The 22,631-nt window shown below is 44.8% G+C and overlaps 1 protein-coding gene across 3 annotated transcripts in view; it reads left to right on the top strand.

Annotated features, from left to right (window-relative positions):
- The window catches only part of KDM5A (lysine demethylase 5A), an 80,526-nt gene extending 58,097 nt beyond the window's left edge, over positions 1 to 22,429 (top strand). For 2 of the 3 annotated variants that reach the window (XM_050917953.1, XM_050917940.1), the window contains 6 exons: positions 2,028 to 2,579; positions 3,307 to 3,450; positions 7,094 to 7,253; positions 7,578 to 7,798; positions 10,486 to 10,896; positions 20,541 to 22,429. In XM_050917953.1, coding sequence (XP_050773910.1) covers positions 2,028 to 2,579; positions 3,307 to 3,450; positions 7,094 to 7,253; positions 7,578 to 7,798; positions 10,486 to 10,896; positions 20,541 to 20,753 — 1,701 coding nt within the window. In that variant the 3' untranslated portion in view covers positions 20,754 to 22,429. Of the gene's footprint in view, positions 1 to 2,027; positions 2,580 to 3,306; positions 3,451 to 7,093; positions 7,254 to 7,577; positions 7,799 to 10,485; positions 10,897 to 17,654; positions 17,732 to 20,540 lie in introns of all 3 variants that reach the window. The other variant, XM_050917946.1, reaches the window with a different exon arrangement.
- The last annotated feature ends 202 nt before the right edge of the window (positions 22,430 to 22,631 follow it).

The raw sequence follows: 22,631 nt of genomic DNA, 5'->3' as shown, positions 1-22,631 counted from the left end.
ATTGACTGGTCATGGCCAATAAACAAAAATCCACGGCCATGTGACCTGTCCATGACTTGTACTATATTCCCCTGACTAAATCTTGAGAGTTCTGTGGGCTCCAGGGGTACAGCTGCTGCTCTGGAGTGGGAACTCTGGGGTGCCCAGTGGTGCTATGGGGGAGTGGGGCATCCCAAGACTGCCACTGTGGGGCGAGGCAGTGCAGCTGGCCCCGGGCTGCCCGAGCTGCTCCAGCAGCCCTTGGGTCAGTCACACCTGCTGGCTGCAGAAGTCACTGTGGTCACGGAATCCGTGTCCTCCATGACAGACTTGCAGCCTTAGTGATTATCCATCAAATCTCAAATTCAGTATGGTTAGACCATGTCTTTACTTTGATGAGAGACACTAGGGAATACCCAGGTGCTACTGGAAGGGGTGGTGGTGATTCAGTAGGTGATGCTCTTCTTTCTGAATTAGTGTTAAACCTATGCCTAATTATATTGCATAGGGAGGGTGAGGTGGGGCACTGTGCTGTTGGTGACTTGTCTTAGATCCAAGCCCCTGTCTCCTTGTGGTCATTAAAGAGCCCATTGTCTTTCACGTGGGATACTCCTAGGGAAATTCAGCGCCCAAAAATTAAGTTCTCCGCACAATATTTCAAAGTTCTGCATATTTTATTTGTCAAATAACACAATATAATCATGCCAGTTACAATTATTTTGGTAATTTATTTCAAAATATCTATCAGCAAGTATATCTGTAACAATACAGACCAAAAAAGATTCTGGTCATTTTTTTTTGACAAGAGGGATATTAATACAGAACTTTGGGTAATTCATTTAAATTACAGTACAGAACTGTTTCCTGTACCTGTCAGAAACAGTGCAAAGGCTTCGAGGAGTCAGTGATAACGGAGGAGCTCAAGAGGGAAGGAGTCTAGGAGTGAACCTGGAGGGTGTTGGGTGTAGATGGGAGGTTTTCCTTGGGGGGTGGGGAAGAGTTGCGGGAGGGGGATTGGTAGGGTGTTGGGAAGCTTCCCCCATGCAGATCCTGGCTGACTCCAAGCCTCTCCCTTTAATCAGGCACGTCTGCCCCGTCCCCACACCCCTCATCCCTATGAGTCTCTGCAGCCCCCCTTCCCAGCCTCTCAGCCCCCCCCCGCTCTATGCTGTCACCTCACTAACTCCTGAGACCGTGCTCCAGTCTGTCCCCCCCGGCCACCTAGCCATTCTGAACCCCAGTCTGTGACCCCTGCCTCCCCCCAGCAGCTCTGTCCTGAACTGGGTTCGCAGGCAGGGTGCTGTTATGAACTCAACTCCTGGGGGAATTCTGCAGCACTGGGCATAGAATTTTGTATTTTCCGGCATAAAATGCATTTTGCCTACATGCTGCAGTTCCCCCTTTGCATACCAGAGGCCACTGTGGCACTAGAAGGTAGTATGAATGCAGCTGTCTGTTCTGGAGCCACAGTGGCCTGTGGTGGGCAAAAGGCAGAACTGCAGCACTTCTTAGGCAAAATGTTTTTAATGAGGGGAAATACAAAATTATGTGAGACAGATGAATTCTGTGCATCTGCAGATGCGCAGAATTCCCCCAGGAATAATGGGTATCGGGGACATTAGTATGGGTTTCTGATCCAGACTCCAATTTGAGTAAGTACATTTCCCCCTGCAATTTAAATTGGAAAACACAGCATTGCAGTAACTCTTAGACCAGTGCTTCACTTAAGAGGTGGCTGAATTTCAGTGGAAAGTGTTTCCTGGTACAGCTTGGGTCTCTGTTTAAGTTTGCAGAGTGCTGTGTAAGCTTTTGGGAAGACCGGTACTGTATAAATGTTAGATGCTGATCATACGTCAGAAAGTCAGGGAATTAGCATGGTTCTGGGGAGGAAATTGTAACTAGAATTTCATTTTCGTCTGGTTTTTGAGTCACTATGCTTAGGAGATTCTTGATATGTCCTTGCCTTTCAGTGGTGTTTACTCTGGTAGCAAAGCCTTGTGTTCATTTGCTGTGAAGGGTTATTGGCTATCGCTCTCTGTGCTGTGCAGGTGGCTGTATTCAAGGACCGGGAGCAGAAGGAGATCGAAGCTATGCATGCCCTCAGGGCAGCTAACCTGGCTAAGATGACCATGGTGGACCATATAGAGGAAGTCAAGTTCTGCATCTGTCGCAAAACGGCTAGTGGGTTCATGCTACAATGTGAACTCTGCAAAGACTGGTTTCATAGCAGTTGTGTGCCTCTCCCCAAAACCAGTTCCCAGAAGAAGGGCTCTAGCTGGCAGGCCAAAGAAGTCAAATTCCTGTGTCCACTCTGCATGCGTTCTCGAAGGCCTCGACTTGAAACCATCTTGTCTCTGCTGGTATCCCTGCAGAAGCTACCTGTACGGCTGCCTGAGGGGGAGGCATTGCAGTGCCTGACAGAACGTGCTATGAGCTGGCAGGACCGAGCACGGCAGGCTCTGGCCACTGATGAACTGTCCTCTGCTTTGGCCAAGCTTTCTGTTCTCAGCCAGCGCATGGTGGAGCAGGCAGCTAGGGAGAAAACAGAGAAGATAATCAGTGCAGAGCTACAGAAAGCAGCAGCTAACCCTGACCTACAGGTAGGGAGTGCCGGGGTATCTTACTCTTTACCTCTTCACTATGATTCGCCAGTCTTCTATGTGCACGTTGGGAAAGAAGCTATGTGTTGAGCATTAGGTGTCGGTCATTTAGGTTATTGATTTTATTGTAGCTCCCAGGTAATGACAAAAGTTATCAGCAGGCTTAGGTATTTATAAGACACTTGAGCCATCTAAATGCCAGTACTATCTGGCAAGTTGAGTGGCCTGTATGAAATGTTGGCCTTAGTACTGTTCCCAGTAGATAGTTATCCATAAAGCAGTTGATGCCTTTTTGGCAGTTTCAGGGAGAACTGCAAGTGTTCTACTACAACTGCTAAAGATGTTTCTCCATATCAAGATGGAGGCTTACTGAAATGATGTGGTGGTGAGGAAGAAGCTTGTGCTATCACTGACTGTGCTTTGACAGCTCTGGATAAAATGAGGAGTCAGTAGGGCTGTCAGCCAGTATTTCTCAAAAGGATTGGAGAAGATAAAAAATAAATCCCCTGAGGCTTATTTCTTAGACATCATCCCAGGTTTTTTCCCATACCTTCAGATATGGTGACAGTTGTACATGGGTTCTGCTATGCATGTACAGACTATTTCTGAAGCCAAAGGAGGGCAACTAGCCTTCGTATAATCATTCTTTCCAGCAGTGATTTTTCCTGCAGTTTCTTACTGTATCCATTTGTTTGCTGCTTCATTCGTGTTTTCCTTTGTCACTTAGGGTCACCTAACTAGTTTCCAGCAATCAGCTTTTAACCGTGTGATAGGCAGTGTGTCGTCATCCCCCCGGCAGACCATGGACTATGATGATGAAGAAACAGATTCTGATGAAGACATCAGGGAGACGTACGGCTATGATATAAAGGTAATAACCCAGCATTGGTACTAAGGGCATGTCTGTACATGGATTTATTTCCATATGTGAACATTGCCCTTTTGGAATAATAGTACCTTTTTCCAAGTTAGTTTAGTCTCCTTTGGAAGGGGATTAAGCTAAACCAGGAAAAAGCATTCTTATTCCAAAACAAGTGTCCATACATGCAGTTTACCCAGAGCAGCGTTTCATTTAAAAATCAGACACTACCTTATTCCAGAATAATTTCTATGTGTAGACAAGACTTAAGATACATAGTGTGGCCTTGTACCTGTCATGAGAGGTTTTTGATGGGTTTCTTCTGTACATAATAGATTTAGAGTGCTGAACATTTTTGGTCATAGCATTCTTGCTTAAAACTCCGTAACGTATTGTGTGACTAGTTTTAAAACAGTTCTCTAGTACTAAATTCTAGATACTTGCAGTTTTCAGGGATTTGGAGCCACAAGAAAATGAGGAATTGTATTTTATGCTGTGTAGATCAGGATGAGGGCCATGTTCTGATTTTGTACTTTTTCACAGACGTTATATACTTGTCACAGATTAAATTAGTGCCCAAAACAGGAGCTTTTCACCAAGCTACAGTGTAGCAGAAAGTGGGATTTGAAAACTCCTTGTTCTATAAGAAGTTTTCTTTTGCTCCATCTCCTTCGGCATTTTGCTATCCATCTGTTCTCTGCCCCATTTGTGCATGCGGAGGAGGTCAGGATACAGCTCTGGTTCTATGTGTAAACTAAGCTCTTGGAGCTGACTCAGAAACTAAAACTGCTTTTATCCTTAGGCTTCAGAAAAAGTTTTGCTGCAGAAGAATTTTCATGAGAAAACTGCAGAGATTAGTCAGACTACTGTAGGTAGTTAAGTGTGTTTTCAGTGAGACTATATTGAGATGAAAAGTCAAACTGTTCTCTGAGATGCTGCTCACTGTTTTCAGTGAAGAATGTGAGACAGTGTTCTCCTAGTGCAGGTGGTCACCTTAGTGATACAGCATTGTATTTCCTTCAGGAGACATAATGCTGAGAAAATTTGAGGTTCCATTAGATTACTTTAAAAGGCAATGAAATCTTTGTAGAATCATAAAATTAGACATGGGAAGGCCTGTTAGATAATCTGGTACTTTCTCTTGTTAATGCAGGATTATTGCCATCAAAATACTTAACTTGTATTGTATCAGTCTTGTCTACATGCCCTGGGCAATGGGACTGAGACTATTTTACAGCTAGATAAACAGACCAATTCTCCAATTTATTACAGTCATTTTGCGTTTTAATCCTGTTCTCCATGCCTCTGCCATCTTGGGGTCATTGTTAATTTTATAATTGAAACGTTGAATGGTACTGGACCCAGCACAGACCATTACAGAACCCCTCAAGATACTTCCTCCCAGTTTGACAGCAAATATTGATAACTTCTCTTTGATTACAGTCTTCCAGCCAATTGTGGTTCATCCCATCACATCTAGTTTTACACTTATGACTGCATCTTTGGTGGTTAACTCGATAAATATTTGATTACTGTAATCACAAGAGGCCCTTAATTATTCTTTTCTGGACTTCCTGCAACCTTGATAATGTGGTGTCCAGGACAGGGCACAGTATTCCCATTGCGGTTTCACCAGATTTGTAGATGGAGGTGGACTCTTGCCTTCAGCTTTGATGGGCCCAAAATTGCTTTGACTTGTTTGTCCTGTAATGCAAACTCATATTTGATTTAATCTCCACTTTCTCCTCTTTGAGCATTAGTCTTCCAGCTTTCTCTCTCCCATTGAATGTTTCAGAATTTTTACCCAGGCGTATTGATGTTGTCCCCAAGCTGAAGATCACAACTTCTTCTCGTGTTTCTCACTTTTCTAGGGCTATTTGTACTTTTCTTCTGATGTTCCTGCTTCTCAACTCGCGTTTTCTGCAGGTTGCACTAATGTGTAGTTTACTCCCTCTTAAATGCTTACGTGGAATGAAAAACTCAGTTTTAAGACTGATATTTGAGCTCTTGATCCCTTCTTTTTTTTGTTCCCGCTCACTATGGACAACACAATTCTTTGTCACTCAGCACTATAATCTGTGTCCTCTTCAATTCTGTCCTTTCTAGACTCTCACAACCAACCCATATCTAAATCTTGCCCCTTATTCCTGCATAATGTCTCTCTAAGATCTGGCCTTTCCTGTGTCCCTGCTTCTAACCCTCAGTGTATCTGTTTATTTTGTCTCCAGCTTTCTCCTCTTTGCTCTTAATAAATGCCATCCCACCACTTTAAAATCTGTCATTAAAGCTACTGCAAATATCTTAAATTATTGCTTAGACTATGTCGCCCCGTCCTGTTTACATTTTCCTACCAGTCCTTCCCCCTTTTCACCGCAGCAAGCACAAACCTATTTTTTCTTCATTTCTAAATTCCTTCATGACCTCTCTGTGCAATACCTTTTATCCATTCTCTCATATAGAACTATATACCTCTACTCTGCTAAAGATGCCAACTTTTGTTGTTTACTAGTCGTATTTTCCCACAAGCATCTCCTTGCATAAAGGATGGCATGGGATTTACTCCCTGTTAAAAATCTGCAGTCAACTACATTATTCTCTAAATATCTCCTTAAAATTCACGTATGCCATGATTCTAATAAAATGCTTGATATTAGCCAGGCAGCTGGTGTTTTGTGACTCCTGCTTATTGCACTGATCATAGTTGCCTTATGCTCCCCACCTCTTTTTATCCATTTGTTGTTTCTCATCCTCTTCTTAAACTGTAAGCATTTTGGGGCTGGGACCATGGATTTTTGTTTGTGTGTATAGTGCCTAGTGGACCAAAGCCTTTAGATGCTACTCCACAAACTACCTGTGTCTAAGTAGGCATATAGTAGCTGATTCCCTGTCACCTGTTTCATGTTGGTTTCTTCACAGATGATGTGGAGTCATGAATATACTGTTCATGAATGCCTAATGAGCCTTAATTAAAAGCATGAACAAAACAGTCCACTAATTTGTCATTTAATCTGGAGTCAAACTTTGTATAGAAGATTTCAACTGCAAATAAAAGTCCTTGGTTCCACACTAATAGGTGTAATGGCCCTAATTTAGGCACTGAATATTTGTTTTTTCAAAATCCTGGGCTTGATGACAAGAAATTCATGGCATTTCTGATTTCAAATTTGCCTTAGGATCCTCTCTGATGAATTTCTCTCTATCCATAGACAGATGCCAAATTTGACAGCCTTTGCCAGGGATGCAACCTGACCTGAAATTCTTCCAGAAGTGCAAAGAGTACCTGTGCAGTGTCTATAAACCCCTAGTTCCTAGACCTCAAAAGCAGGGACCTCCATGGAATATCATTCTGTTGACAATGGAGTTCACACCTGGGGACTAATCTGGGGGGAAAGTTGGGAAATCACTCATTCTTCCACTACACTCAGTGTATAAGGAACATGATCTCTCTCTAGAGCTGCTGCCATCTCATTATTTAAATAGCTAAGTTAATTGCACAATACGCTGGCACTATCAATTTCTGTGGCAGGGTAGTTCTGAGCAGGTTCTAGAAGCTTTGGGCTTTTGAGGATTCGGATCTGCTCCGAAGTAGATAAATTCCAGTTGTAGCAGTCGATAAATTCCAGCTGTGTTTTTCTTGCTATGGTGACTTCTTTAGGATAATGCTAGTGTGAAATCTTCAAGCAGCCTGGAACCCAACTTGTTCTGTGATGAGGAGATCCCCATCAAATCAGAGGAAGTGGTGACACACATGTGGACAGCTCCCTCATTCTGTGCTGAACATGCATATTCATCTGCTTCCAAAAGCTGTCCTCAAGGTATTGCCTTTTCTATGTATTCACCATTGAGAGGGGTCTGAGCTGGTGGTTGGGAACCTCAGCCAGTGAATGATAATGCTAATCACCTCAGGTAAGCTCAGAGGGCATCATGTCTTTATATGGGAAAGGCAACTAGTGGTCAAGGAATATACAGTAGAAATATGACAAAATTCTTATTTGCTCATGCTTAGTGGCTGTGTCAGTGCCCAAAGTTTCTGTTTGAGCCTTCTCCACCCTCAAACTGTTACTGAAAAATAATGCACTATTGTCTTGTTTCTGACCACCTTCCTGTCTGGTCTATGTGATTTGCCTTCTGTTTGAAAGGTCCTAGCACCCCAAGGAAGCAGCCCCGGAAAAGCCCCTTGGTACCTCGCAGTTTGGAACCTCCGGTGCTAGAGCTGTCACCTGGTGCCAAATGTCAACTAGAAGATCTAATGATGATAGGAGATCTACTGGAGGTATCTTTGGATGAGACCCAACATATTTGGCGGATTTTACAGGCCACGCATCCACCCTGTGAAGACAGATTCCTTCACATCATGGAGGTATAGATGTGAAGAAAAATTGTAGCATAGAATGAAATTGGGTCAATGTTGTACTTTTTTTTTAAATGGAATTTCACATCATTTTTCAGTGGATTTTCCCCTGGCATCTTGCATCTTTTTGCAAAGGAATAGCCTCAGATCCAAAGAAACCTCAGACCTCACTCACCACTATGTTTAACTTGCTGTAAATAATTAATTAGCTCTTGTAAGTTCTTCCATCATTCTTTTCAGCTCAGCATTCCTTGGAGGGGGGCATCTGACAGCAGGTCTTTTCAGAGACACCTTGTCATTTTCCATATGCTATAGCAAGAACTCCTGCCTCATTGATTGTGCTTAACGTACAGTAAAAAACATTCCACTTCTGTCCAGAAGTTAGTGGAATTTCTTTTATTAAAAAAACCTGCCTGAAAAACTAGGAAATTCCATACACCGAACCATAAAATTAAAATTGCAGAGCAAAGCATTCAGAAGTCATGAATGAATGGTTCAGAATCTGAACCAGCTGAAAAGGACAGTGGGAAGACAATTATTTCAAAATAAGTAACTCTTGCCCCTACTGTCTAGCTTTGTATCCACTTATTACAGGTGTGCAATATTTTACTGGTTGGAAAGGAAATTGTGTATATACATATGCTTGTTCACATTAAAAAAAATTTTTTTTGGGGGGGGGGGGGACGAGAAGAAAAAACTGTGCAACTTAAACTCCTGCTCCTATTTGCATATGTATTGCAGAACCAATTGTTACTTAAGGTGAGAAATACAAAACAACAAGTGATGAACTCTAAAAACAGGTCTTTTTTTCAAGAAGATGCTTTAAGGGTAGAGAGAAATACAGGATGCATATCTAGAACTGATTCTAAATTGAAATACATTCTAAGTGCCACAGGTGGCACCAGTGTCTCTTTAGAACAATGTAAAGGTCTGATTCAGATCAGAGGTAAGGGTTGGTGGGGGGAAAAAACAGGCAACCATTGCCCTTACAGTTAACATCTTTAGCACCAAGCCCTTTATTTACATCCAAAGGAGTCACAAAATAAACCATTTCCTTTGCATGAATACAGGAGCCTTGCATTTGCAGTCAAACCATGTACTAAAAACCTAGTTACATTGACAGAGACTAACTGCATGCCTCAAATCATTTGTAAAGCGAGAGTGCCTTTATTTATTATCAAACCTCCCATGCAGTTATTGAGCCTAAAACAAATTCACTACAAATTTCCATTTTAAAACTCTCTCAGCTAGAACCTATGCAAACTAAATGAGCATATAAAGATTTTCCATTTAAAATTAGTTGTTTTGGCCAAAACAAGCTTTCCCAAAGGTTAACCTAAAACTCATCTGCTTTAGACAGCTATAGGCTGTGTCTGCCGAACAAATTACTTTGCTTGGAGGTGCAATGGCAGCCATTTCCTGGCACTCAGGCCATTTTTTCAAAATCATTCCACATTAAAACAATATTAAAGGAATATTAAGGTTACAGAGCAAAGCACTCAAGTCAGAAAATGATTAAGGAAGCTCTTTGGGAGCACGGACTCTTTCTCCTTGTACCGCACCTAGCTCAATGGGGACTTCATCCATGACAGATTCCTGGGTGTTATGACAATACAAATGGTAATAAATTTATGGCTGCACACACAACCTTAACTCTGCCCTTTTGTGTGCAGGCATTACACTACATTCTTATTAGATGACATACTATGTTTTCCTTCAAGAACCATACCTTACTTAGCATATAAGATAGATGTGCTCAGGGAATGAGGCAGCTATTCAATATTTCTTTCTATTCTCATTGTTCAGTATGTAACCCCATTCCTCATTTAATGCATACTGTTGAAAACTTGAAGTGAATAAGGAATTCTCTATTCTATAAAGTTGTCTGGAGCTCATCAATGCACCTTAAATAATTTTATCCTCCACATCTACATGAAGTCAGAAATCCTCATTATTCCCCATTTTACAGATGCAGAAAAGGCAGAAAGATTAAGTGACCTGCCTGAGGTCCCTTAGAAAGCCTATAGGTATCCTGAGTTCCAATTCAGTTTAACCACAAGTGCTTGCTTTCTCTCCCAGAAGATGCATAACTTATTCATAAACACAATGCAACTTCTGGAATGAATGAGGCAAGGGGCTCTGGAGTGAACCTAAGACCAATTCACACAACTGTGACTCATTCTTTGTCCAACATGTGAAATGAATGAGGCTGACGTTGTGAGGAAAAAAAACAGTATGTGATTATGTAATAGGAGTTTTGGTACAAATAATTATCAGAAGCAAGATCAGCCTAGGATTGGGAATAAGCAAGAACAGGCAAACGCTTAAGGAATAAATGAATCATCTTCCTACAAATATCTTTTATGTAACTCAACAAAGTATAGCAACTGCTTATTCAAAATCCTTTCTCTTAGTTTGTTTTGCTTTTCCATAGGCCATCATTGATTCTTAACCCTTTCTCTTCTTACACAGTTGAATCTGATTTCATTCATTACTTTACTCTGGCAAGCTGAAAGCTAGGAAAGAGTCCCCTTTGTTCAGACTCTGCTGTCCTGCCAGGTGGTCAGGCAGGGTCCTTTCTGCACCCAAAACGTGGATAATGGGAGGTGAAGGTGGGAGGATGTCTCCAACAGACCATGGGAATGTAGCATGTGGAATTCTCTTGATATATTAAATCTCTCCTCCTTTTTACGAAGGATGACAGCCTGGATGAGAAACCATTCAAGATGAGAGCGAGAGATTCTTCTGAGCGGAAACGGAAGCGGAAACTGGAGAGGGTAGAGCAGTTCTTTGGAGAAGTGAAGCAGAAGTCTAAAGAGCTGAAGAAACTAGAGAAACCCAAAAAGAAAAAGTTGAAACTGACCTTGGACAAGACAAAGGAGTTGAACAAGTTGGCCAAGAAGCTGGCCAAAGAAGAGGAGCGGAAGAAAAAGAGAGAGAAGGCAGCTGCAGCAAAAGTGGAGCTGGCAAAGGAGAGCACAGAGAAAAAAAGAGAGAAGAAGGTGCTGGATATCCCATCTAAGTATGATTGGTCAGGAGCTGAGGAGTCTGATGATGAGAATGCTGTGTGCGCAGCACAGAACTGCCAAAGGCCCTGCAAGGATAAGGTGAGTCCTAACTTAGTTTTGCCTTAAGCAACTGGTGGAGGGTAATGAAAACCCCTTTAAGAGTTATTTAAGGTTAACAAACTTTGAGCAGCAGTGAGGGATGTAGTTAATATGCTAAACATAATGAAGGCTAGTAGGCAAGTGTGACTTCTAGAATACTGAGCAGTCAGGCCAAAGAAAATCATAGAATACGAACCTACCATCTGCTCCAAGCCCGAGGAATTGAATTCTGAGCATCAGCATGCTGCATAGCGACTATGAACTAAACCCAACATTCTCTATATTGCCTTAAGCTGTTTGAGTAGGGTGAGTGGGGAGATAGAATTGGCGAGTAATTCTTCCATCTGAATGGAAAAGTTATGCCACCCACAAGCCGCAGGTTGCCCACTATTGTTCCACTATAGATCCTTTGTTGCTGATAATGTGGAAGACATGCTGACTTGACCCCCAGGAGTTAGTTCTGTGTTTTAGCTAGAATTGTTTCCTGGTCCTGGTCTGTTTCTGAACGAAAGTCTAAAAAGGACATGCAGTCCCATAAATGAAAATTAATCTTCCAAAGCTCTTAAATAAATCCTGTGAGCCATGAGGCAGTGGGTTGAATGAAATGCAGGCTGTACTGCCCCACTTTTCTTGTCCAAGGTAAATCTACAGTGGTTTGGGAACTGATCGGATTACCTTCCGTGGTCATTTCCAGTTGTGGTCTTGGCTCTCCTAAGCAGTTGATTTTAGCTCAGAGTAACTGATGGAGGTGATCAAACTTCCTTCAAATTATTTCTTTTAGATAAAATGAATTTTTCCACAAGAAAACCCTAATAGAAGCTGTGAAGTTGTTGTTGTGGAATTCAGTGAGGGTACACGGGACTGCATGAATATGATTTTGAGACGGGTTGTGGAGTTAGTGTCCTGATTGAAGTGGTAAAAGCTAATTACTTGGAACTTTAAAAAAACAAAACAAAACTATAAACTGAACAAAATGCTAGAAAATAGTATACTGTAGAGAAAAATCCTCCACTGATATCATCTAGTTCTTTCCCATCTATCTTATAAATGATATTGCAGAATTAGTACATTTTGACTGGAAGTGAGGTTCCTAGCAAAGGAGTAGTGTCTCTGAGTTTACGTTCTGATAAAGTACGTATTCATTTAAATCAACTTGATATAAGCTATACTAACAAGCATATTCTTAGCATTATGTGTAGCATTCTTAAACTAGTCCGAGCATTCCTTAAAATTGTTATTTTCTGGAGGATAGACAGAGATGTTTTTGTATATGTATGTATACAAAATAAAACTTAAAAAAGTGTTCTAGCCCTATGCATAGAAGATGACCAACACTGGACTATAATTCCTTACTCTTGGGGGAATTTGGTGTCACTGCATGTATGCAGAATTCCTGTTCTCCACAGATTTCTTTGCTTTCGTGCAGAAAAAATATTTCTGACAGGGCAGCAAAGGGAAGCCACAAGAGCAGTTACATGTCCCTTCCCAGCAGCACAGACAGGTCTGTTCAGGTGCCCAGAGTAGCCAATAAATATGTAAATCACTACCAGCGGTGTGTGAAGGGATAGGCAGTCTTGTGTGAGAGAGAGAGAGAGAGAAACACTCTGTCCCTCTAGCTCACTATTGCAACATGGTCGGCGTGGAGGAGCAGGGCTTCAGGGTGTATCTGAGGAAATAGGTGTGGTGCAGGCTGTCTCTTCAGGAAGGGCAGAATGTAGCAGCCTGCCCACTTAGTGAATTGTTCCCATTGTCTTAGTGAATTCCCCCGAGTATAAAACAGGTGTAAAAATTTTAAGGCTCCTTTACATTGCCAGAGTGGTTTAAAGAACAGTATAGTGTTTCAGTGATTAGAACTGGTCTATATTTTTGGACTGAAAAAATTTCTTAACAAAATGTGCACCATGAACTGTTTGCTGCTGACCTTTCTGGATATGGTCAGTAGCCAGTATAAATTCTGAGTTTGATTCCCCAGCCCTCATTTGCTCTCCGGTTGCCTGTGATGTAACACTGAGCATGTGGCTGCACATATTTGTTGATTAATAACTAGAAATAGAGTCAAACCTAGATACATTACTATTAGGCAAGGGGATTTGGTGATTTCCTCTAGTGCTCCCCACTCCCATTCTCCATCCATTGTATTGTAGTTTAAATAAATTACCTAAATAATTGAAACCAGCTTGATTATATTGCATTATTTTGACAAATAAAATATGCAGAATTTTAAATTCTTCGAGTGGTTGTTCATGTCCATTCAAAGTAGGAGTGCGCGCGCTGCGTGCACGCCAGCCAGAAGATTTTTCCTAGCAGTGTCCGTAGGGTCGGCCCGGGCGCCCCCTGGAGTGGCGCCACCATGATGCCATATAAAGGGGCCCGCCAACCCTTCACCCCCTCAGTTCCTTCTTACTGCCGGTGACAGCTAGCTGGAACTTCTCTTGCGCATAGCAAGTTGGCAATGTCCTATCCTTACTGTTTAGTCCGTGTATTCAGTTACATTATAGTTAGTTAAGTAGATCTTTGTATATAGTTCTTTGTAGTTGGGGGTCCGCCCCCCCACCTGAGTCTTCGTTGCTCGTCGGGGCATGCCTGGGTCCCCCGGGTTCAAATTCTGCAAGAACTGCGGGAAATTCATGCCCAAGAGTGACCTGCTTGTTTGAGGTGCCTCGGAGAGAGCCGCCAAAAAGACTGGTGCTCTATCTGTAGAGGCTTCCGCCCGCGAACTCTTAAGGACAGGGCTCAGAGACTTAGAATCCTCCTGATAGAGGCGGCCCTTCGGACCTGGAACCGGCTGAGGCGGTGCCCAGCACGTCATCCTCGGTGTGGAGCGTCCCGGCACTGGCATCAGGACTTAGGGCCCAGCCCAAGTCGTCAAAAACCCGGCACTGGACGGAGTCGGGTCACAGGAAGTCGGCCTCAGTGAGGCACCACTAACCTTCGCCGGTGCCCGCCAAGAGAAGGAAGCCGGTGAGGGATCCGTCACCCCACCAGGATCTGAGGCCGACGCCGTCTGTGGCTGCAAGCGGACAGGCTGAGCTACAGCCCTCGGTGGTTCTGTTGACTCCCGCACCGTGGAGAGGGCGATTGAGTCCAGACTAGCCTAAGTCCCCGGACCTGAGCGGAGACATACGCTCCCCGTCGATGCCGGAGGCGTTCGAGGCAGCCTCAGATCTAATGGGTCTCCTGGCGCCGGCTTCCCCACATTATAGGGAGTTGCCTACTGTGGTCCGTCCCCCAGTGCAATCTAGGGGCAAGCCGGTCATGCTGTCGCCTCCCTTCCCGCACTGCACCGTGAAGGCGGCACCAGACCAGATGAGAGGCTCCCTGCCGCCTCCGCACCTCTCTCCATTGGCACCGGGCGCTGCTCCCCCCAGGTCCTCATACCCAGAGACCTCAGACTGAGAGGCAGACTCCTATCGCTCTATCCGGTCGCGGAGCAGAAGATCGGTTTTGGGGGCAAGCCACGAACGTTACCCGCAGTGGCAGCAACAATGGCAGCCGCCCCCGCAGTGGCCGTTTTGGACTGCCTGGGCCTACCATCAGTTGGTAGGCCAGGTGTTTGGTCCTCGATCGTGGTTGGCCTCGAGCTGCCTCCTCCACCGGCACCGTCGCTGGGCAGAGTTGTGCCATTGTCAAGTTCAGCACCCCCTAGCTGGGCAGCGGCACCGGCAGCAGCTTCAGTTCGGGCTCCGCCAGCACCGCATGATACGCCAAGCCGCTCATTGGCAACCCCGGTACCGGTCGCTGTGCCGCATTTAGACTTGGAACCGGCACTGCAACCTCAATACCGTGTGCCGCAGGACCCTGAAGGGCTGCATGCACCGGAGGAAGGGCCTCTCCATGTTATCTCCTTGTCATCCTCCCCGGACAAGGCAGTCTCGGACATGGCTGCGGCACTGGCCCTAGAGGACACTCGAATCCTCCAACAATTGCTTCGGCGAGCGGGTCAGAGCCTTGCAATCCAAGCAGAGGAAATCGAGGTGGATGCGGACCCTATAGTGGACATCCTGGCTCCCTCAGGGCCATCCAGGGTGGCTGTCTCGCTGATAAAGACTATAGCGGATACATCCCACACCTTATGGAAAACAGCAGCCTCACTGGCCCCTACTGCCAAGAGGACGGAGCGGCGCTACTTCGTCCCCTCTAAAAGGCATGAACACTTATACATCCATCCTTCCCTGGACTCCCTGGTAGTAGGTTCGGCCAACCAGCGGGAGCATCAAGGGTTTCAGGGGTCAATTCCAAAGAGCAGGGACACGAAAAGACTTGAGCTCTTTGGTAGAAAGGTGTACTCCACGGGGCTCCTACAACTCCACATTGCCAACCAGCAGGCAATAGTAAGCTGATACGGTCACAACACATGTTCGGCCATGTCGAAGTTTGCGGAGCTCCTTCCACAGGACTCAAGGTCAGAATTCTCAGCCCTAGTGGAGGAGGACAAACTGATCTCCCGAGCCTCTCTCCAGGCCGTCATAGATGTGGCAGACTCAGCCTTGTGCACCCTGGCCATGGGCCTGGTTATGTGGCGGGGAGCCTGGCTCCAGGTCTTGGGCCTGTCCTATGAGGTCCAGCAGACAATTCAAGACCTCCCCTTCAAAGGGCAGATTCCGTTTTCGGAGAAAATGGACAAACGTCTGCATAGCTTAAAGGACTCGAGGGCCACGCTTTGCTTGCTGGGCTTGCATACCCCTGTGACCCAGCGCAGACAATTTAGGCCGCAGGCGGCCCCTCACCCATACCAGCCAAAGACTCACCAGGAGCTGGGGTGCAGGCGGGGCAGAAATGGTAGGAGGTGTCACCAACGCCACCCCTCCGGCCAGGCGTCTGGTCAATCGAGACCACCATCAGGGCCTAAACCCCCTATTTGATGGTACGGTCGAGGGCGACCTACCAATCGAGACTCTGGATCCTTCCACCCTTACCTTTGGGTCATGTCTGTCCCACTTCTACCGTGCCTGGTCCCGAATCACGTCGGACAGATGGTTCCTCTGCACGATAGAGAGGGGATATTCTATCCAGTTCTCCTCCCTTCCACTCCACCAATCCCCTTCCCTGTCCCTCTTCAGGGACCCATCTCACGAGCAACTTCTAATTCAAGAAGTGAAGTTCCTCACAGAGGCAGGGGCGGTGGAGGAAGTCCCACGGGAGCTCAGGGGCATTTGGTTCATTTGGTGACCATATCTGCTTTTCATCCGGGAGAGAGGGGTGCCTCAGTGTTTGCGAACCCGCTGGTTGGGCATTTCCTGAAGGGAATGGACAGGCTCTTCCCGCATGTGCGTCAGCCGACCCCTGCTTGGAACCTGAATCTGGTCCTCTCCGCCCTTTCAGGGCCTCCCTTTGAGCCTCTGGCTTCGTGCTCCCTGCTGTACCTGTCGTACAAGACCGCCTTCCTTGTGGCGATCACCTCAGCCAGAAGAGCTGAGGTGTCAGAGCTTGGAGCGTTAACATCTGCGCCCCCGTACACAGTCTTCTACAAGGACAAGGTCCAACTTAGACCTCATCTGGCTTTCCTACCCAAGGTCGTTTCACAGTTCCACATGGGCCAAGATATCTTTCTCCCGGTGTTTTATCCGAAACCACACTCGTCCAGTGAAGAACGGAGGCTACGTTCCCTGGATGTCCGCAGGACCTTGGCTTTTTACATAGAGCGTACCAAGCCGTTCAGACACTCGACCCAGCTCTTCGTCGCAGTGGCGGAAAGGATGAAGGGGATCCCGGTCTCCTCTCAGCGAATCTCTTCATGGATCGCGACCTGCATCCGGGAATGCTACCGTATAGCTAGGACTCCAGTCCCTCCGGTCACGGCACACTCCACTAGGGCGCAGGCCTCCTCTGTGGCGTTCCTGGCTCAGGTTCCGACTCAGGAGATTTGTAGAGCAGCCACGTGGTCCTCCATCCACACGTTCTTGTCTCACTACGCCATCACACACCAGGCAAGGGATGACGCAGCCTTCGGGCGTGCAGTTCTCCAGTCAGCAGTGATCTCTGATCCCACCTCCTAAGGTTAGGCTTGTGAGCTACATACTTTGAATGGACATGAACAACCACTCGAAGAAAAAACGGTTACACGCCTTTTAGTAACTGTTGTTCTTCAAGATGTGTTGTTCATGTCCATTCCAACACGCACCCTCCTGCCCCTCTGTCGGAGTGCTGGCAAGAAGGAATTGAGGGGGTGGAGGGTCGGCGGGCCCCTTTATAGGGCGCCGTGGTGGCGCCACTCCAGGGGGCGCCCGGGCCGACTCTACGGACGCTGCTAGGGAAAATCTTCCGGCTGGCGTGCACGCAGCGCGCGCACACCTACTTTGAATGGACATGAACAACACATCTCGAACAACAGTTGCTAAAAGGTGGGTAACCGTTTTTTTTTGGCGCAGAATTCCCCCGGGAGTAAATTCCTGGAACTGCAGGCATTAACTTCTCAACTGATAAAGCTATAGTTTGATCATGAACTTAAGTAAAACCTTCAGTTAGTTTTGATCGTTAATTGTTGCTTTGCTTCAAAAACATTACAATTTCAATTATTTTCTAGTATATCTTGAGTTCAGTTTCATGTGATCCTATAAGCAGAGTTCCAGCAGTTAATGGCTTTGATAAATGTACCAGTAAGTTGTTTTTTATTAATACAGTAGTTCCTTAATCTTCTGATTCCAGTTTCTTCTTATCACATTCAAATTAAAATCTGCTTTTACTCAGAAAATGATTGACCTGCTGGTGCCTAAGGGCTTTTAAAATAGTTTTGATTTACTTTTGTTTCTCTTGAACAGATTTGTTTTTGTTCTACAGCAAATTCCTCTAAAAGTTTAGGGTGTTTTTCCCTTAAATGTACGGCAACATCAGAGTTGTAAGTATGTCAGGTAACTTTGTCAGCCACTGGCTACCAGTTCAATAGTTTTGGACTGTTACATGGTCTAAGGTTATTGGAAGCAGTAGTGCAGCTAAGTTTATATGGGCCTGTCTTGGCCTAATGCAATAATTAGGTTCCTTTGTTTTCTGAAATTCTTCTGCTGCAGAATCCACACAGCTACAGAATTTGGCCACAGAATCTAAACTTTCATTTAAGACTTTAGTCTTTATGGTTGCAAAAATCATCTTCCTGATGTAAATTTCTGCAATGTTGTATTATTCATTTTTGTATTTAATTGAATTAAAATGTCTATTTTGGCATTTACATGAAGCTGCTGCAAAAAATTCAGTATGCTGCAGAAATTGAGGGATTTGTTGTAGAATTTAGGTTCAGTGTGCCGAAAGACTCCATGAGGCTGTTGAAGTATATATCCACTTCTAACAGCCTCCTTCATGTGCTATTGCAGTTTTCTACTTGCATTAAGTGTTGGGGGAGGAAGAACATGAGATAAAAGAATAAGGGAAAGATTTAAGGCAAAATTAAAGAAGTGACTTGGTAGCTGAGGGGAGGCAGGGAAGAATTTCAGCTAAATAAGATAGCACCAGTGAATAAGCTCCCTAATTGTGGACAGAAATTGAGGGAGATCAGAAAGTCCAGAGTGAGAAAGTAGCCAGATAAATAGATCTGAGCTCAGTTAGGGTAGACCAACTCCATGAAGTGTTTGGAATACTAAGGAGCAGTTTGAAATAGATCCTGATATGCAGAGTAAGTTGGTAGAACCAGGAAGAGGGGAGTATTGTTCTTCTGTTTCCTGGAGTGAGACTAGCCTAACAGCCACATTCGAGACCCCCGCCCTCCCGGGTCTAAGAATAAAAATTTAAGAAAACGGTAGAGAGAAGATTGCAATTGGTAGTGAATAAGGATGTCATCTGAGACAGGGTCAAAGGAAGGGGGGATGAATTCTGGTAGGGTTCCTCAGATTGCAAGTCTGCCTATTACTGCCTGTGCAGTGTGAGAACAAAGAAAACTTAGATCAAGTCAAAGATGATTGGTTGTCCAACTTGGGCCTGGAAGCGAAGGTAGGACTATGTTAGCGGGAATGATAGAAGATAGTCACGGGACAAAGTTTTTTCCCCTAGGAAAGGGCTTCATTATTTGGAGTTAAGCTTTAATGTCAAACTTAACTGGTAGATGGTACATGTTTGCTTGATCAGCTGGATCAAAATTATTAATGGTTGAATCCAGCAATGAAAAGTCTAGGAGGGAGAAAAGAAATACTTCGAGATGAGCTCTAGCGAAAGGATGAGGGAACAGCAAAGCCATTAGTTTCTTCTTGTACCAAGTGAATGTCATTGGCTTCTTGCTGAAGGTCCTCAGGGAAGAGTGACTGATAGTTCTGAAAACTTACATAGTCGAGGAGACAAACTGAACAGTTTTAGTACTTGGAAAATCAAAGGGAGGATGGTCTAGGTAAAGTGGTAAGTGAAACCCTCTTATTCCAGAGTATTGCTGAGGCTAGGGAGCATGGTCACGAGTGAGGGAGGATCAGGTAAAGCAAGGAGGTGCTTTTGTTCAGAAAAGTTGAGGCAAATAGTGGCTTTGACAAATTATGTTTGAGCGTGTGTTATGCTGAAGATTCACCAGGGGAGACCGAAGTGGAGCTTAATTGCCATTTTTCAAAATAAAAATCAGAAAACACCTCATGGTGTAAAGTGATCAGGTAGTTGAAGTAAGGAGTCTGGAATGGCACTGAGAGTATCCTGGCCTAGGATAAGAGAAGAACTGGGTCTTTGTAGTAGACAGAGGTTTGGTAGATAATAAGTTATGATTTATGCATTTCTCAGGAGGCACATTGAGTCCCAGTTGGTACCATCCTCTCCGTCTATTTAGGTGAAGGCAGCTGGACTGAAATTCATGGAGGTGACCTGGATGGGAGAGAAGGGGGGTCGGATTGAAGAAGGGGAGAATAGAGAAATGGGTAAATTAGTATGTTTTAAATGAGAAACTGTCAGTAATCTGTTTTGGATTCTGCTGGGAGGGAGGATACTTACAGCAAAAAAAGAAAATAAATACATTATTTTTGTCTGAAAAGTGGTCACCATATAGGCACTGTCGTTGCTCTTTCCCAAGGGCTAGTCACGTGTCCTTGCCCTCTGGTAACATGTAATTTAGGCTTTCCTGGATTTCAAAAGGCATTTTCACCCCAACATTTTCATTGTAATTGATCCTTAGGAATCAGGATAGTGCTAATTCATTCCCTTTGCGTGTGTTACTAGTGCTCTTTGTTTGCCCTGTGCAACTGACTAAACTTGTGTGTTTCTGCTTTCTTGGGTACTTAAGGAGATATTGACATAAATACAACAGATTATCTTGGAGGAACATTCCTGAATGTTTAGGCTGGTATTGTGCAGGTAGCTTTGGGCAAGATGAACTTATAAAATTCCCCACATCTGACTAAGAAGAGAGTCATCACGTTATAGGATGTGATCCTTTATCAGGGTCTATTGATACTACTCAACTGTACTGAAATCATACCTAAACTATAGGCCACACTGAAACCGTGCAGCTTCTGCATCTTCAGGACTGGTTGAGTGTGAAGTGTTGCAGCTGTAGAAGGCAATGCCAAGTTTGTCTAACTATCTTCCTTGGTTTCGTCCTAGCAAAGAACTGTAATTACTTTAGCTGCCATTGACTGTTTACCCAAGCAGAGTGCCAGGCTTATTTTCTGACACTGGTCTGGAGAGTTGAATCTGACATCTTTCTCCCTCTTGTGTTCTTCATGTGTTGTTGATCTTGTCTCTTGCAGGTAGATTGGGTGCAGTGTGATGGTGGCTGTGACGAGTGGTTTCATCAAGTTTGTGTTGGCGTCTCTCCAGAAATGGCAGAAAATGAGGATTACATCTGTATGAACTGCGCAAAGAAACCGATGCAGGGCCCAAGTAGCCCAGCTCATGCATCACCTCCCCCATTCTTACTGAGCTACAAGTTACCAATGGAAGATCTCAAGGAGACAAGTTAGCAGCTACTCAGTTTCTCTGGGACTTGGGGAAAACGGACCACGGAGACCCTATTGAAAGAGGGTGTTTGAAGCTAATGTAGCCACTCAGCCTCACTACCAAGGATGTACAGCCCTGCAGCAGAGATGGTCCCCTGTTGCTGGCTTCCTCTGTACAACGGGGATGTCAGAGGCACAGTGGTTCCAAACCATCAATGCAGACACCATCTCTGTGGGAGTTCCAGCCAATATTTTAAATGAAAGTGTTCCCAGCTGAGTGTGGATGCTGCCTTCAGAGACTGAGCAGACATGGAGCTGTTAGATTAGACACTTGGGTGTGTTAAAAGAGCATCTGTGAAATGGGAAGTGGGGTTGGCCTGGAATTGGTGGCCATTAGCTGGAGCTTTCAGCCCTACCAGGTTGCCCCATGGAGTTGTATTGTCCATGCAGAGATTTGGAAGTTATCTTTAGCCCAGTGGTCTCTCCGTACCAACTGAGCCAACAGGGAAATGTATGGGAATAATGAACCTGCCTCAATGGCCAGGCAGCTCACACTACATTATAGGGATGGAAGGGGGTGGCTGAATAGCTCTTAGTGTCTGTTTTGTAGTTAGAGGACAAAGGAGCTCAAGGTTTCAGAAGTCAGCACTGGTTCTGTTTACCAAAAAGACACCCAGCCCTGCCCCGCCCCACCATGTATATTTCCCTGACGGGGAAAGTCAATCTCCCCATCCTGAGGAGGGCCACAAAGCGTCAGTTAAGATGTCAATTTGTGCCAGAGCTTGGAAAGCAAAGAGCACTTTCCCTCTCTACAGGGGTCATCTCTCCTGTTCTAGGCATTGTTAGTGTTCCCTGCTCCTGTATATTACAGTTGTTTGACACAGGCTGGAGCTGGTGGAGAGATATAGCGGTGTGATCTGTGCCTAGGGATGGGGAGGAACGAGGACAGCCCACTTACCTCACGGGTTACCTTGACATGTGCTTCTATGAAAACTTCCATTCACAAGTATTTCCAGTATCACGAGGCTACAGGCATGGCCTTGAGCGATACCAACAATCAGTCTGCAGATACTGATCACAGCGCAGATCCCCTCCCTGCTGGCTTTGCCTACAATCAAGCAGCAGATCCTGCTGGAAGTTGCCCCTGGCTTTGCCGGTGGACAGAGGGCGTGGAGTAATCCTGGGTGACAGTTGTTTTAGTAAATCCATTTTTTAAAAAGGACTTGTTTTTACTTTTTTCTAAATGTCTCAGACTACTGACTTGTTCTATAAATAGATTATTTTTCTTTGATTTTTTTATACTTACCACTGTTACCAGCAGCACAGAGACAGAGGTTCACAAAACAAAAAACCTGCCCACGGGCTTGGTTTTTTTTACTTCATTCCTTCCTTGTAGTACAAGGAATTAGCAGTTATCTTCCCCATCCTAGCCTAACCAGCTGCCTGTGTTTAAATAGGTAAATACATTTCACGTGCTACCTTCGTGTTTGGGATTGTTCCTGTTAGTGGGGCACTTGGGCCTTGCTGACTCCAGTCTTTGCTGGCTTAATGTATGTGAGTGTCTGAAGCTGGCCACTGTGCTGTCTTGCCCCCCTTTCCCTGTTGTGTTTCCATTCTTCTACAGTTCTAGGAGTGTTGTAAGTAGTGTCCAGGCTTAGTAGAAGCTGGGCTGGGATTTAAAAAAAAATTGACAAAAACAAGTTTTCTGTCTTGACTGTTCTGTGTCCCTTTTTTTGTACTTCAGTTTTTGGAGGGTTCTTTAGCTGTTTGAGATACCAGCCAACATTTTCCAGGCAAAAAAGTAACTAGTAATTCAACTCAGTCTGCTTCATCTAGATTAACTTCACCCAACTGCTTGTCTGTTCCTGATACCTGGGAAGTGGTGGTGGCGGTGGCGGCAGC

Source organism: Gopherus flavomarginatus, chromosome 1, assembly GCF_025201925.1.
Source record: "Gopherus flavomarginatus isolate rGopFla2 chromosome 1, rGopFla2.mat.asm, whole genome shotgun sequence".
Taxonomy (NCBI): Eukaryota; Metazoa; Chordata; order Testudines; family Testudinidae; genus Gopherus; species Gopherus flavomarginatus.
The sequence above is the reverse complement of the archived record's forward strand: the minus strand, read 5'-3'. Positions and strand labels throughout refer to the sequence as shown.